This window comes from Triticum urartu, chromosome 5A (genome assembly GCF_056163025.1).
Source record: "Triticum urartu cultivar PI428250 chromosome 5A, HENAU_Tu73, whole genome shotgun sequence".
Lineage (NCBI taxonomy): Eukaryota > Viridiplantae > Streptophyta > Magnoliopsida > Poales > Poaceae > Triticum > Triticum urartu.
Genome location: NC_141877.1, coordinates 320,941,145 through 320,956,134, shown reverse-complemented (window position 1 = coordinate 320,956,134; position 14,990 = coordinate 320,941,145). Strand labels below are relative to the sequence as shown.

The window sequence follows — 14,990 nt, the reverse complement described above, 5'->3', positions numbered from 1 at the left end:
CCCTCTTTTCTCGGCCTGTCTCGCAGGTGGCTCGGGGGCTCGTGGTGACTCACTATATATCGCTGAGAAGGGGAGTGCGAGACCCTTCGCTAGGGTTTCCAGCTACTGCCAGTGAGGTGCGACGCTTTGCCTCTTTCGCCAGATCTTTCCTTCCCTCTCCCTCTCCACCTATCCTCACCCTCTCCTTCGCCGAGGTGATGTCCATGGGCGATCGGCGGGCGGAGAAGCGTCCCATGGTGCCCCTGGATCCAGAGGCGGAGCGGCGTCATGAGAAGGAGCTGCGTGAGAAGGCCAAGCACAACCAGCGGGCTAGGGCTGCGGGTCAGGGCAACGACGGCGGTTTCGGGCAAGGCCACGGTGGTGACTATGGGCAAGACCAAGGTCAAGGCTCCTACGGGCGCGAGGGGGATTGGGATCCTCCTCCGCCTTGGTGGGTGCAGCAGGAAAGAAAGAAGAAGCGCAAGCAGGGTCAACGGCGCCGCGAGCTCGAGCGCAAGCCGCAGGAGCATCCCTTGTGTGGTGGGGGCCACGGGGATCCGCTGGCCAAGAAACCATGGGCGTCAGCTGAGCCCTTGGTGGTGGCTCTACCGGATGCGCCTCGGGGTTTGGCGGCGGCGCCCATTCCATTTTAAGAAGTGATTGGATCTGAGTGCTTCAAGTGCGGGCGGACGGGCCATTTCCAAGCTTAATGCAAGTTTCCCCCTCTTTGCGTGAAGACGTAGACGAGGATGAGGGTACTGATCTGAAGGCCATCAATGGCGCTATCCTCTCTGCGGAGCCTGGTATGCTCTCGCTCCGCACGCTCAAACAAGAGCTAAAACATATGGTGGCTGGGGACTGGGACTGGCAGATCGGTGAGAATGATTTCTCGATGATTTTTCCCTTAACTGATCTGCTCCACATGGCAAAATCTAGTGGCAAGCTCTTCCTCTCTATCAACGACATCATGGTTATGGTCCGTGACTCCATTCACGAAGAGATTGTACCTCTCTCAATGCCTGAGGTCTGGATCCGCCTTCATGGCATTCCTAAGAAGCACCGCCGCATCGATTGGCTGATGGAGGGGCTTAAGATGCTCGGGAGGCCTATTGTGGTGGACGAGCTCTCCCTTATCCGTTTGGGACCGGTGAGGATGAAGTTTGGATGTAAGGCTCTTGATAAGTTGAACGGCTACGTCAACCATGAGGGCTATGATATCAAGGTTGAGGTGGAGCGGCTGCCGAAACGCCCAGGGGATGGGCCAGCGGCGCCAGGCCCCAGTGACGCTCCTCTGCGGCCCTCTGATAAGTGCGGTGGCCCGCCTGGCTCGGGGGCCGGTGGACCAATCGGGCAGAAGAAGGATGGTTAAGGGGGCCAGGGAGGTCTCCCTGTTGGTCAAGTCAATGATGTGGAGATGGCGTGTCATGATGAAGACCCCGAGGGCAGCATGCCTGACACGTCCATTGACACTAAGACATGTGATCGGCTGGGTATCAATGTGCGCATTCCTCCTACGGATAAGGATTCATCAGAGTCTGGGGTGCTCGCGGTGCTGGATACGGCTGGGAGCAGCCCTCCCATGGCCCGTTCCCTGGAGCGGTTGTTTGATCAGTATGGCTCAAATATGATGGTGGCTATTGTTTCTAAGCCTGTTGTGGGTGGTGTGCTGGTGGTTGGGGCTGCGGCTGCCTCTGTTCCCGTCTCGCCCGGACTCCAGGGCTTCGATGCGGGATGCGTGCTCAATGAACGACCCCTCCGCTCTCCCCTGTCAAGCCGTCGCAGTTCTGGTGGCTCTGGGCGCGCACCCAAGAAGATGGTAGGCCGGAGGCCGGTGGCCAATCCTGCAGTGTTGTCTCTCCCGTCGCCGGCTGCTCCGGCAAGTGGTGATCTTCAGGCTGCACTGGGCTCAGCGGGTGTGGCTGCTAAGGCCAAGCGCTCCAAGACGACCCCAGTGACCCTATAGGTTCCAAGTGCGAGATCCAAGGCGGCACTGGGGGAGCTTTTTTCCCTGGAGAGTTCCTAGCTTCGCCTTGCTGACAAGAACCTGGAGACCTCAGGTAATCCCCTCCTCTTATAAAATTCGGAATGCTTTTTTTGATCGGCAATTAGCTTCGATTCTGGATGATAGTGGTTTCGAGTTAGGCTCGGAGGGTGGTGAGATTATTTCTTTGATTCGAGCACGCGAGGAAGCCCAAGCGGCTCTTGCAGAGGCTGCGGCTGCGGCCAAGGCCAGGGAGGCCATCTCTGTGGTTGAGTCAGCTCAGGACACAGTTGGGGCTGGGCCTGGTGCTCGGGTGCCTGTTCTATCGGGTGGAGGGGATGAAGCCAGGGAGGCTGAAGCGACCCCCTCTACCAGTCGTGCCCCGGCCAAGAAAAGACTCGCAAAAACGGTGACCTCCAGAGGGGTTCGCCTCCGTAACCGTATTATCTAATGTGATACCTGTTCTGGAATATTAGGGGATGTGGTCACTCGGGCCGTCGTACCCAGCTTAGAGAATATATGGCTCATGAACAGATCGACGTTGTTGCGCTTCAAGAGACGATCAAAGTTGATTTCTCCTTTAGGGATCTTGCGGCCTTCGACCCCCTTCAACGCTTCTCATGGGGTTGGGTTCCCTCTTGTGGTCACTCGGGCGGGCTTCTTTTGGGTTGTAATCGTGATGTATGTGATATTGTAACTTGGGAATCGGGCTCCTTTTTTATTTCAGCTACGATCAAACATCGAGTGTCCTTAGCTGTCTAGGCGATCGGGTGCATATATGGCCCTGCTGATCACTCGTGTGCGGTGGATTTTCTGGGAGAAATCCAAGCTCTGGATGGGACCAAGCAAGCCGCAGACATCCCTATCATTCTTGGGGGTGATTTCAACCTTATCCGCTCAGCTGATAAGAATACCCGCTATATTGACTGGCCAAGGGTGGCGCTCTTCAATAAAGCAATTGTTGATTCTGTGTTGCGGGAAATTGCTAGGACTAGTGCTAGATATACTTGGACAAACAAACAATTAGCCCCCAGTCCGTAGTGTCCCTTTTCGTCTTGTCAGATTGGGAAATCCTTTTCCCCTTTTGTACGCTTGTTGCAGCAACTCGTATTGGTTCAGACCATGTCCCGTTTATCTTAGCCTCAGGGGAGGATAGGATCAAACGCAGCCCACGCTTCTATTTTGAAACTAGCTGGTTTGAGGTCGACGGGTTCGTTCCTCTCATCATCGCTCGCCGGGAGCAAGCGATTGCTTCGTGTGGTCGCCTCAGGGGGCCAATGAACCTATGGATCTCTGCGGCAGGGGCCTTACGCGGCTTTCTTCATGGTTGGGGGGCAAACCACGGTAGTGAGGCAAAGCGAGCAAGGGAAGCTCTTATCGATGAGATCAAATCCCTTGATGCTTAAGCAGACTCCAGACCCTTTTTGGAGGCTGAGTGGGCTAATCGCTACGCGCTAGAAAACCAGGTGCTCTCCATCCTCACGGAAGAGGAGGAGTACTGGCGTCGTAGGGGCGACGTTAAGTGGGTTACCAAGGGAGACACTAACACCGGATATTTTCACGCTTACGCCAATGGTCGTAAAGGGAAATGCTCGATCCTGAGGCTTCAAGCTGATCAAGGGGTGTTAGTTAGCCAAGCGGACATCTTGGCCCACATATATGAGTTTTTCCTCAATCTGTTGGGAACAACTGAGGAGAAACGCCTTCGCCTTTGAGCCGATATATGGGGGGGGGGAGATGCTCGCGTTTCTCAGGCCGAAAATGATCTTATGGCCCTGTGCTTTTCCACCGAGGAAATTGATACTGCTCTCGGCTCAATGAAGATCGATACTACCCCCGACCTTGATGGCTGGCCAGTGCCTTTCTTTCATCGGTTTTGGCCTGCATTAAAAGATCTATTTTATGATATTATTAATGGCTTTGCATTAGGAACTGTTGACATCTCGCATCTCAATTAAGGTGTTATAAGCTTAATCCCAAAGGTCAAAGGGGCTGACATGATTAAGCAATATCACCCTATTACACTCATTAACGTTCCTTTCAAAATCTGTGTGAAGGCTTATATGACGAGACTCGCCCCTATTGCGCAGAGAGTGATCAATCGCAACCAGTCGACTTTTCTCAAAGGTAGCAACATTCTCGAAGGGCCGGTTGTGCTTCAGGAGATAGTCCATGAACTAAAACGAACCCGGCAGCCGACTGTGCTCCTTAAGCCGGACTTAAAAAAATCCTACGACCGAGTGAACTGGAAGTTCATTTGCGAGGTCCTGGATCGAAAGGGATTTGAGTCAGGTGAGGGAGTCCTGGATTAGCGGGTGTCCGGATAGCCGGACTATACCTTCGGCCGGACTCTTGGACTATGAAGATACAAGATTGAAGACTTCGTCCCATGTCCGGAAGGGACTTTCCTTGGCGTGGGAGGCAAGCTTGGCGATACGGATATGTAGATCTCCTACCATTGTAACCGACTCTGTGTAACCCTAGCCCTCTCCGCTGTCTATATAAACCGGAGAGTTTTAGTCCGTAGGACGAACAACAATCATACCATAGGCTAGCTTCTAGGGTTTAGCCTCTTTGATCTCGTGGTAGATCTACTCTTGTACTACCCATATCATCAATATTAATCAAGCAGGATGTAGGGTTTTACCTCCATCAAGAGGGCCTGAACCTGGGTAAAACATCGTGTCCCCTGCCTCCTGTTACCATCCGGCCTAGACGCACAGTTCGGGACCCCCTACCCGAGATCCGCCGGTTTTGACACCGACATCAGGTTCCATCGATCGTATCATGCTTCTAGCCTCTGGGGGCTAGACTGCGGTGTCAATCAATAGAGAAGTTGGGAACTTCTTCCGCAACAAGCAGGTCTTAGACAGGGAGACCCTTCCTCTCCTTTGATCTTCAGCCTTGTTGTGGACGCCCTCTTGGCCATGATCAATAAGGCTAAAGGTGCCGGTCACATCCGCGGTTTCGTCCCACACCCCATCCCTGGAGGTGTCACGTACCTTCAATATGCCGACGACGCCATGTTGCTCTTTGAGCCTGATAACCATAGTATAGCCTCAATTAAGCTTATCCTTCTAGCTTTCGAGATTGTTTCTGGCCGTAAGATCAACTTTCTCAAAAGTGAGGGGATAGCCCTTGGGATGGATGATTCCATCGCATCCCATGTAGCCAACCTTCTTAACTGTAAGCTAGGGAGCTTTCCGTTTAAGTACTCCGGCCTCCCTATCTCAGACAAACACATATCTACTCATGAGTGGGAACCTTTATATGGCAAGGTGGAGAACCGGGTTAGTCCTTGGCGCGGTAGGTTCATGTCTTCGGCTGCTAGGCTTATTCTCACAAACACCAATCTCTCTTCCTTGCCCATGTTCACCATGGGCATGTTTCTCTTGGTAGACGGTGTTCATGCCAAGCTTGACACACCTTGATCCAAGTTCTTCTGGGAAGGAACTGGATCCAAAAAGAAGTACCACTTAGTCAAGTGGGCAGCGCTATGTCGTCTAAAGAAATTTGGCGGCCTAGGGATCCTTAACTCCAAGCTTATGAACGTTTCTCTTCTTGCCAAGTGGCTGTGGAAGCTCTCCCAAAATGAGCAAGGGCTCTGGGCGGATATCCTTCGGGCGAAATATTTCCCCGATGGGAATTTTCTTACTTCTAAGGCCAAAGGGTCGACCTTCTGGAACAGGATCCACGCTGTTAAACCACCCTTTGTGTTAGGAGCTAAACTTAGTGTGAACGATGACAAGTCCACGAGATTCTGGCTCGACCACTGGTATGGTGCGGATCCGTTGTGGCGCAGCCACCCCTCCATCTACTAACTTGCTACCAATACCTAAATCCTCGTTGCTGACGCGCTTAGATCCTCCCCACCAGCTATCTCCTTTAAGTGGTCTCTCCTAGACCCTGAACGAGCCTATTGGGAGGAGCTATGCAATGCGCTAGCCGGCGCTGTGCTGCGACTTGAACCTGTTGAGGTTTCCTGGTCCCTCACGAGCTCCGGGAAGTTCTCGGTCAGGTCGCTTTATGCTAAGTTAACGGAGGGTCCGGTACTGGATATAGCTAGGGGCTATGGAAAGTGTCTATCCCTCTCAGAATCAAAATCTTCCTTTGGCAAATGTTCTGTGACCGTCTCCCATCCTCTAACAATATTGATAAACGTAATGGGCCGTCTGATGGCAGTTGTGTGATGTGTGGTGCGCCTGAGGATGCAAATCACATATTTTCAACTGCCACTTAGCTCGGTTCACTTGGAGTGCGGTCTGGGACGCCTTCGGCCAGAACTGGAACCCGCACTCGGGCAGAGAGCTTCGTGATATCCTTAGGGCTCAAATGGGGTGGATATGCCCGAGTGTTATGGTGATGCGTAGGGGCACTTTTATGGTCTGTTTTGACTATTAGAAACAAAATCACTATTGAGCACAAATTCCCTTCTCACCCCGCTGACATTATTTTCAAATGCCACATGTTCCTCCATACCCGAATGCCGTTGGGGAAATGGCGGGACACTGAGCGGATGCAGGAGGCCATGGAGCGGATCTGCTTGATTCAAAATGCTGCTCGTCACTAAGCTGCTGGTGGTCTGCTCCTTCTCCGGCCGGTTGTCTATGTGTTTAGACTGGTTTTACCTTATTCAGGCATAGGCCGGTTGCATGTACCTGACTTGGGTTTCGACCGTTGCTGTCTTTTCTTATCATTTGTATCGTACTTTGGATGCTGCCTGTTCTGAGGGCTTTATTAATTTAAAGCCAGACGTTTCTTGCGTCTTCGTTCTAAAAAAAGAAAGAAAAGATCCATCGTTGTATTAAGCATCCATCAAGGAGAACATGACAAGGCAAAAGCTAGCATTCGGAGTTGGGCTTAGGAGCGACTCCACGTGAGAAGACCAGAAGGTTTTTTAGTTGAAATTCTATTAGTACGCGGAGGCTGTTTGTGTACTTGGGCATCGCGTTGATAGCCCGGATAATTTTTCGCAGGATCAGCCATACGGATAACCATGGCGCCAACGGGTACCAGGTTTGAGGTGGAGAAGTTCGCGAAACTGAAAACCTTGTGTTATGGCAGACAAGAGTGAAAGATTTGTTGGCACAACAAGAATGCTTAAGGACGTTGCGGGAAGTCATGTCAGCTGAGATGGAATTATCATGTGATAGATGGAGATTCACGAAAGATGATTTGGGAGCCTTGAGCGTGTCATACAGTCGTACGAGTTCGGCTGGGTCAGGCTGGGCAGTCTGGCAGGATCGATGCAAGTCAGTTGGTACAGAAGACGGTGGTGGGATCGGCGACGACGACATAGGAGCGTGATGCTGATGGTGACCGACTTCTGGACGTGGAAACACGTGGCACGGGCCCAAGGGCTTGTGCGGCTTCGACAAGACTATGATGCGGGGTTGATTCAAGATGATGTACACACGTAATTTGAAGTCGACGGGGCGTGAGGGTGGAGTGATCGTCTACCATGGAGTCATGTTGAAGGTGGAGCTGGATTGAGGGGCTACGGTATAACGATCCAGGGAATCGAAGGCTATTCAGCAAGGGGGGAAAATGAGTGACATGCAGTTCGTACTGGAGCCCAGTGGTCTGATGGAAGCGTGAAACTCGTCACCGGTCGGCGATGATCGGTGGTACTCTGCAGTGGGGTTGAGTGGTGTGGTTCGTGACCCTTGAGACTCGACTAGGACAGCGGAGGCTTGACGCGGTAATAGCGGCGAGACTTGCGGTATGCATGGGACATGGAGATGGGCCAGGGCTCTGGTGGTCATATATGTGGTGAGACAACTGCGAATTTGACTCGGGATGACTACAAGCAGCGCTGAGATTCCTTCAAGTTTCAGATAGACGGTCAAGGAAGAGCGGTGGTATTGAGTTCAGGTAAATCTTATGTGTGACACCCAATATGTGAGTTGTTCACTTTCATGCGGGTTAGTGATCAGTGTGTGATGGCGTTGAACTGATACTCTGGAAGTTGGGAGCACATACTAGAGTAAAGAGGAACTTAATTTTGCTCAAGTGTTGACTGTGGTCAAGAAAAGAAGGGACTACAAGTTGCAGGTGGAGTCATATGGGGTCTTTGGAGTAGCAGCGGTGCTCATGGGATAAGCTCAAGTCCAATGTACATGGAAGTTTGACACATGGACGAATCCAAGGTGGTGGAGAATATTCGCCAAGGTGGAGTTTGTTAGAGTTGTGTCGAATATAGTGTACAAGGTAGGTTACAGTTGAATTCTGGGTAGTATTGTGCTTAGATAGGATATGGAGTTGTGTCCTAGTAGAACATTTGTATCCTAGGCCTCTCATATATAGAGAGGGTAGGCACATGAACCTATGCCAACATAATAGCACATGAACGCAGGGGAAGCCGACGGCATGTGCAAGCGTCTAGGGCGACCGGGTGTGGTATTGTAGTGGTGTCATGGGAAGGAGCGTCCATAGTCAGGCCCCGGGATGTAGCCATATCGGTGAACCTCGTTAACAAATCTCGGTGTCGTGCTTGTGTGATTTCTTGGTCCTCATATGATCGACGGTGGCCTCGGATTTATTCTAACAAATAATCATGACCACATGTTTAGTGAGAGTGGTGTTGATAAAATAAAATACGGACATAGAAGCATAATGATCATTATCATAGCAGCAATTCTTCATCATATAATTTCTCATAATCAAGTAACAATTCATTCACAATTTTGAAGTATGAAGCATAAACTTTCTTAAAACAAACAAACTGTGTTCTCAGTCACTGAAATAATTACAATTCATCATATTTTCAAAAAACGTCTATGTATAAGCTTTTTTGAACAAGTCCACATACTCAAATAGTCTTATATGATTTTGCTAACACTCAAAGCATATTTTTCAAAACAAACATTTCTGTCAGACACATAGGAAGATGGAGGTTTATTGTCTTCACCTCCTAATTTATTTACCTCGAGAATAATGTCAACAATAATAACTCATGATTACCTATATCCAACTGGATATATGTGTGTGGATCTTTCCCTAACACATGATGCTTAGCAAGTGAAGAATAATTAAGAATGGAATAGGGATGAACCTTATTGACTCTTGCATAAAAGTATCGCAGAGGGAAGCAGAGGTTGTCATGTATTTTTTCATTTGGGATGTGCAAGCTCTTAATGTAAAGAGACATCATTTTATATATTGCCTCTTGTGATAGCAACATTTATTATGTAGTTTGTCACTTTTATTTCTTTACCATCACAAGTTTGTAACAAAATTATTTTCCTTTACGATAAAAGACCATACATGTTGTATGCGATTATTGTAGTGTTATCTGAAAGTGTTAAACATTGAAAGTATGTTCTTAAATTGTGTTATATATAACTACAACAATAATATTACTGTTAAAATGTAAACAGCTGCCACGCAGCCAAAAACACTACCATGAGTGCTCATCTTCTTTTGGCTTGACAAAGTATAGTGCTCGCGATAGGTACTGACAATAATAGTGGTGGGCAATGCACAGCCATTGAAGCCATGTTATCAGTGGTGGGCGTCCTTGACAATCTTGCATGTCATTGATAGGCTTTTAGGGACCGTCATTGCTAGGCATTCGTGTAGAAGTGAAAGGAGTGATAAACGATGGATGGGGGTGTGGGGTAGTGTCATGCTTCACTTTTTAACAATATATGGGCTGTGAGTTTGAGCATATGAAAAAGAAGAACGACACTGAGAAGAATGCAGAGACGGACGTCGTACCCCCCGTGTCGCCTCCCCGAGCGAGGCAACCGGGGCGGCCCCCCTCTCCCCCCACCTCTTTGAGCTCCTTGTGCCCCTCCCTCTCACCGATGCGGCCGGCGGGCACGGCCTGGCGTTGCTCGCATGATGTCGTTGCGTGGCCGGCGGTGGCGGTCCCATTCCCTTCCCCAACGCAGGCGGCGGCGGTGCGGCTCGGCTGACGACTCTCTGGCGTGGCCTGGATGGCGACGAGGCGGTGGCGCAGCCCCTTAACGGCGGCGGTGGCTTCGGGAGCCCAGATCTGGGCCCTTTTGGGCCTGATCTGGGTCAGGGCGGGGTGGTTAGGGCTGCGACGGGTTGTCTCTTGCTTGTCCGGCGAGCACCTCATGAGGGGGCGGCAGCTACTGTGTCGTGTTTGTTGCAGCACGTTGGCAGGAGGTTCGCGGTTCCGATTTGGGCCTGCCCGCGCAATTGTCCTAGTGTGCTCCCACTGCTGCGTCCGGTCTGCTACCGCCTGAGCCAGTGGAGGTTGTTCCTTCCCACATGGTCGCAGGAGTACCGACCCCTATCTACGGGTGTTTCGTTCTGGTCCGGTCGGCCTAGCAACGTTTGCTGTGGTGTGACAACGATGGTGTTCTCTTGACTGTGCTGGCGCATGTTGGTGGCCGACGGGTGTGGTGGAGCCGACGGGTGGTCTTGAGCTGTGGGTGCGAGAGGTCGAGAGAAATCACTTTCGGGTCTTGCCGGCACCGACGCGGTGACGTCTGTGGGTGCCGCCATCCTTATTGAAGGGCGTCGTGTGGACCTTTCCCCAACTTCCCTCCGTGTGCGAGGAGAAATCCTAGGATTCGTCCGGGTAGCAGCGTCGTCATTGTTGTCGCAGTCCTTCTTAAAGGTGTTGCTTAGTACGCGGCAATTCAGTGGCATTGAAGCGTGGTGGAAGTCTTCAGTGGGCGCAGCGGTTGCGGGATTCCATCGCTTTCGTGCTTGTGCATGCTCAGTTCTGTGCGTGTGTGTTCGCGTGATGGTGCCTTAGATCGATGCAAGGGTTATCACTTTGAGCATTCATCAGATTGTATTTTTTTTTCTAGGAACAGCGTTGCCTTTTAATATACACATGTTTCTTTCTGCAGCTTCACAAACAATGAGGAAACCTACTGAGATAAATCGCTGGCCTCTGCTATACTGCTGCTACGTGGTGCTGTTGTGAAAAAATGATTTTTATCTGGAACTGAATGTAGATCGATCCATGGAATTTCCGTTCAATATGTCAAATTCGTATAAATACACTACCTGCCTCATCAAACAAGTGTAATTTCAGTTAAAATATTTGAAAATGGACATCTGTAGCAAAAATGGCTATTAAGCGAGTCATTTACAGTTATAACACCACAATCAGCACTTAATCTCAACTTACAGAACAATTAAGGGCTTTTGGGTCATTTTAGCATGATTCTGCATCAGCCGCAGCTGCTACAACACAACTACCAAACGACCGCATCTCAGCTCCAATCATCTAGCTACAGCTAGCAACTACAACCGCTCCTTCTAGCCGGAGCCGTTGCAGCTGCAGCCGAAGAAGTTGCAGCCCAAACAAACACACCCTTAGTTTTCTTATTTCTCTCTTGTCTTTTCTTTTGGAGATGTTTGTGCTGTTTGCTCCAGCGTTGCTCAAACTATTGTATCGAGTCGTTGCTATATTGATATAGGGGGACGAAAGCCTATTTCAAGAATGTAGAGACGTGTCGAATTAACAAACAATTTAAAGCTGCTACTGTAGAGGATTGATGAGGTGACAATCTACTTCACCAGCTAGATAGCTCGGTTGGGATATGCTAACCCGCATGCATAGATCGAAAGCAATATTGCAATGTTTCAGAGATGAGTATTGTTGTGAGACGCAAGCTTCCTAGTTGACAACTACATGGAATTAGTAATAAGGCCAACAAAATCAGGCATGAACAGTTAGGTTGTGGATCTATCAGGCATTAATACTTCGTTTCATACTGTGGAAGTGCCGCTCGGTTACGGAATTGTAGAAAGTTCAGTTGCCGTAGTAGACATTCCGGAGACCACTTTAGATGTCGACTGGACTGTTTGATTCCTACCCTACCCTGTGCGCAGATGCATGGTCTGCCTTTTCTTTGATCTGCTGGAGGTTATTGTCCTTGCTATCTCAGCCTGGGAGCTCTTGGCTACGCAGAGCTGCCGGACTCGGCCCTAGGAAGTCGGTGGCCTGAGCTTCTGCCTTGGTACACGTACAATCACTGCTCTGTCTTGTAGAGTAAATTTTCTCCTCCCCACTCTTACCTTAGATGGGTTCAAGACTTCATAAAATTGGATCCATGAAGGTGGATGTACCCTGACACAATAGTGGTTGTAGTCATCGTAGGTAGTCTATAGATTTAGATGTAATTTTTTTATTTCTAGTGTCCGTTATACTGCTATGATTAAAGAAATAGATTGAAAGTTTTCTCGAAGAAAAAAAGATGACTGTAACCTCAGTCAAACAATGGACTAAACATGACGTGAAGATTGTAGTTATTTTATTTTATTTTGAAAGATCCAGCAATTGCTGCTTTTCATTGACTTAGCAGAGAGCAGATGGAAAACATGGTGTGATCAAGTGATCAAATGGGTGACAGATGCAATAGAGATAGAAAAGAGGCCCTTGTAAGCATTGATCGAGTCCTAGACCAAATCGGAGAGGATATTGGAGTATGGAGATCCGCTGGATGTGTGGCTAACCTGAGGAGTTAGTCACCACGGCGTCGCGTGGTTTTAGGGTTCTTGTTTTTCCCTTGTAATTTCTTTCCAGCGGCTCTGATCTCCTGAACTGTTGAATGTTGTTGTACTGTTCTTCTTCTTTATCTAACAAAGATCGGCCAATGGCCCATCGAGATAGAAAAGGGGCCCTTGCGCCCAAAAACTAGCTATTCAGGGCCTGTTCCGAGCCTCTCTGGGCTTCTCAAACTTCACAAAACCAGCTTTTGGAGCTTGCTTCGACTTGGCGATTCCATTCGTTCGGCAGTGTTCGTAACTTCTCTTCACAATTTGGCTCAGCTGAGAGCCTATTAACTGTTGTGTGCCAGTTTGGGCCGGATGAGAAGCCACGTATTGAAAATGGTAAATATCCAATTTTCTCGGGCCGGATGGAGGCAGCCCACCTTGTATCGTTGTGTGGAGGAGGGCTGGCCACGTGCGCTCGCACAGGATACTAGCGAGGCAAGCATCCCACAGGCGGCTGGGAGTTGTTTCGCAAATCGTCTTTTGTACTTTGCGGCGGCATCCTCTTGTAATTAGTAGGAACTCCTTGCTTCTTCGTTTTCAGCAATTTGCACTACAGGCTTGTACCACTTCGTGAAGCTGACTCCACGGAGCCCAAATGTTCTGTCCGGATCTACGCCTGGAGTTGAAGAAGCATGGAGTGGGAAGAATTCAGAACATGCCCTCAGTCATGGTTACAATTCCATGAGAGCAGCCAAACACTGTGTTGAATATGTGGAGCCATGAGGCAGTTTCAGGGTCAGGGCAGCAACCAAGAAGTTCACACCACCGGTAACTTTCTTCCCACAAAAAACATTTATAAAAAACTGTTATAAAAAACAAAGTAAAAGCAAAGAGACACATGCCAATTGCAAAGAGATCGAGCGTACTTTCTAGCGAGTACATGCACTTGCAGGGTGGATCCACCTTCTCAATTAACTCCACCAGCCAACGACCTGGCAGCGACGGGCATCAATTGCTCAATCAATCCTGCTGCATGTTCACCGTTCCCCTATTTATACCCTCCACGCCACACCCTTTCCTCCACACCATCACACTCCACCAGCTTAACCACACTCATCTGATCACCCATAGCTAGCTAGCTAGCAGCTTAAGGAACTAGCTTGCAGCTACCGATCGATGGCTCGTCTCAACAGCAAGGCTATGGTGGCCGCCGTGGTCCTGGCGGCGGTGGTGCTGATGATGGCCGGCAGGGAGGCCTCGGCGGCGCTGTCGTGCGGGCAGGTGGACTCCAAGCTCGCGCCGTGCGTGGCGTACGTGACGGGGAGGGCGTCCTCGATCAGCAAGGAGTGCTGCTCCGGCGTGCAGGGGCTGAACGGCATGGCCCGCAGCAGCTCGGACCGCAAGATAGCGTGCAGGTGCCTCAAGAGCCTCGCCACCAGCATCAAGTCCATCAACATGGGCAAGGTCTCCGGCGTGCCCGGCAAGTGCGGCGTCAGTGTGCCCTTCCCCATCAGCATGTCCACCAACTGCGACACGTATGTTTTAACCTTTCGGTCTCCTGATCCAAATGCATGCATTTTTCATCTTCTCGCGCAGCCGTCTAGTCCAGATCTTGTGCATATTTCCATGTGGTGCTACTCCATAACCGTCTGTTTTCACGTTATAAAAAGCAAACGGTTTTTTACACCAGGCCAAACAGTTACTGTAGTTTTAAACTTTTAATCCAGCATCGAAGCTAGTACAGAAGAGAAAAGGTTCTGACAATACAAACAATATGACCCCCCAAAAAAGAGGACAAATACTAAAACAAGTCATGAGCAAACACGTACCTGCATAGTTTTTCTTAAGAGCTATAGGAAGTGAATATATAGTAACAAAACAGTGATATTAAGTTCATATTTTAAGAAACACGGTCGATTGTGTTTTTTTAGCATGTTACATCTGCCGTGATTTTCTCTGACATAATATATATGTCTTATTCTTATGCAGTGTCAACTAGTTCAATATATAACCCTTCCTACGTGCATGCATGGACGCGCTTGTGTGGAGCTTAATGTCTACGTTGATGGAGTGCTCATACGATACTGATGAGCTACTAAAAAAATAAAATAAAGTTGCCTGCGTGTGTTATTTCAGTAGTGTGTCTATGTCTGTACCTTGCACACACACTGTGTGTGCATATATATTTATGCGACATGTATGCACACGTCCGTATGCGTGAGTGAACTGTCAGTTCCTTGCTGTACTCCAGTCTAGCCGAGACGTGTACGTGTGATGTGCCTGACCTACTTGTTCAGGCAATTAATGAATAGTAATTATTTTCCTAATTATTGATGTGTATGTGTGTACCTAGCTATGGCACTATTCAGCAGTATGATGGAGCATTGGACACTATACGGATGTTTTGAGCCAGAAGATGCATGCGTGCAATACGCGCCGTGGCCACTTTTATGTTCCAAATGAACGAGATCTCCACTAGTTTGGACTTTTCTGTGGCATGATTTTGTACTCCACAACACAATATAGTGCTCCAAATTAACTACGGGACGTTTTCCTTCTGATAGAGAAAAACTCAAACAGAAAAACACACAAGAACTTGTTA

The 14,990-nt window shown here is 49.3% G+C and overlaps 1 protein-coding gene across 1 annotated transcript; it reads left to right on the top strand.

The window, feature by feature from the left end:
* Window positions 1–13,455: 13,455 nt before the first annotated feature.
* LOC125528108 (putative non-specific lipid-transfer protein 3) lies at window positions 13,456–14,715 on the top strand. Its single transcript, XM_087525956.1, has 2 exons — window positions 13,456–13,923; window positions 14,378–14,715. Exons 1-2 carry the CDS (start codon window positions 13,565–13,567, stop codon window positions 14,385–14,387), a joined length of 369 nt encoding a protein of 122 aa, XP_087382082.1. The 5' UTR covers window positions 13,456–13,564; the 3' UTR covers window positions 14,388–14,715.
* Window positions 14,716–14,990: the final 275 nt, after the last annotated feature.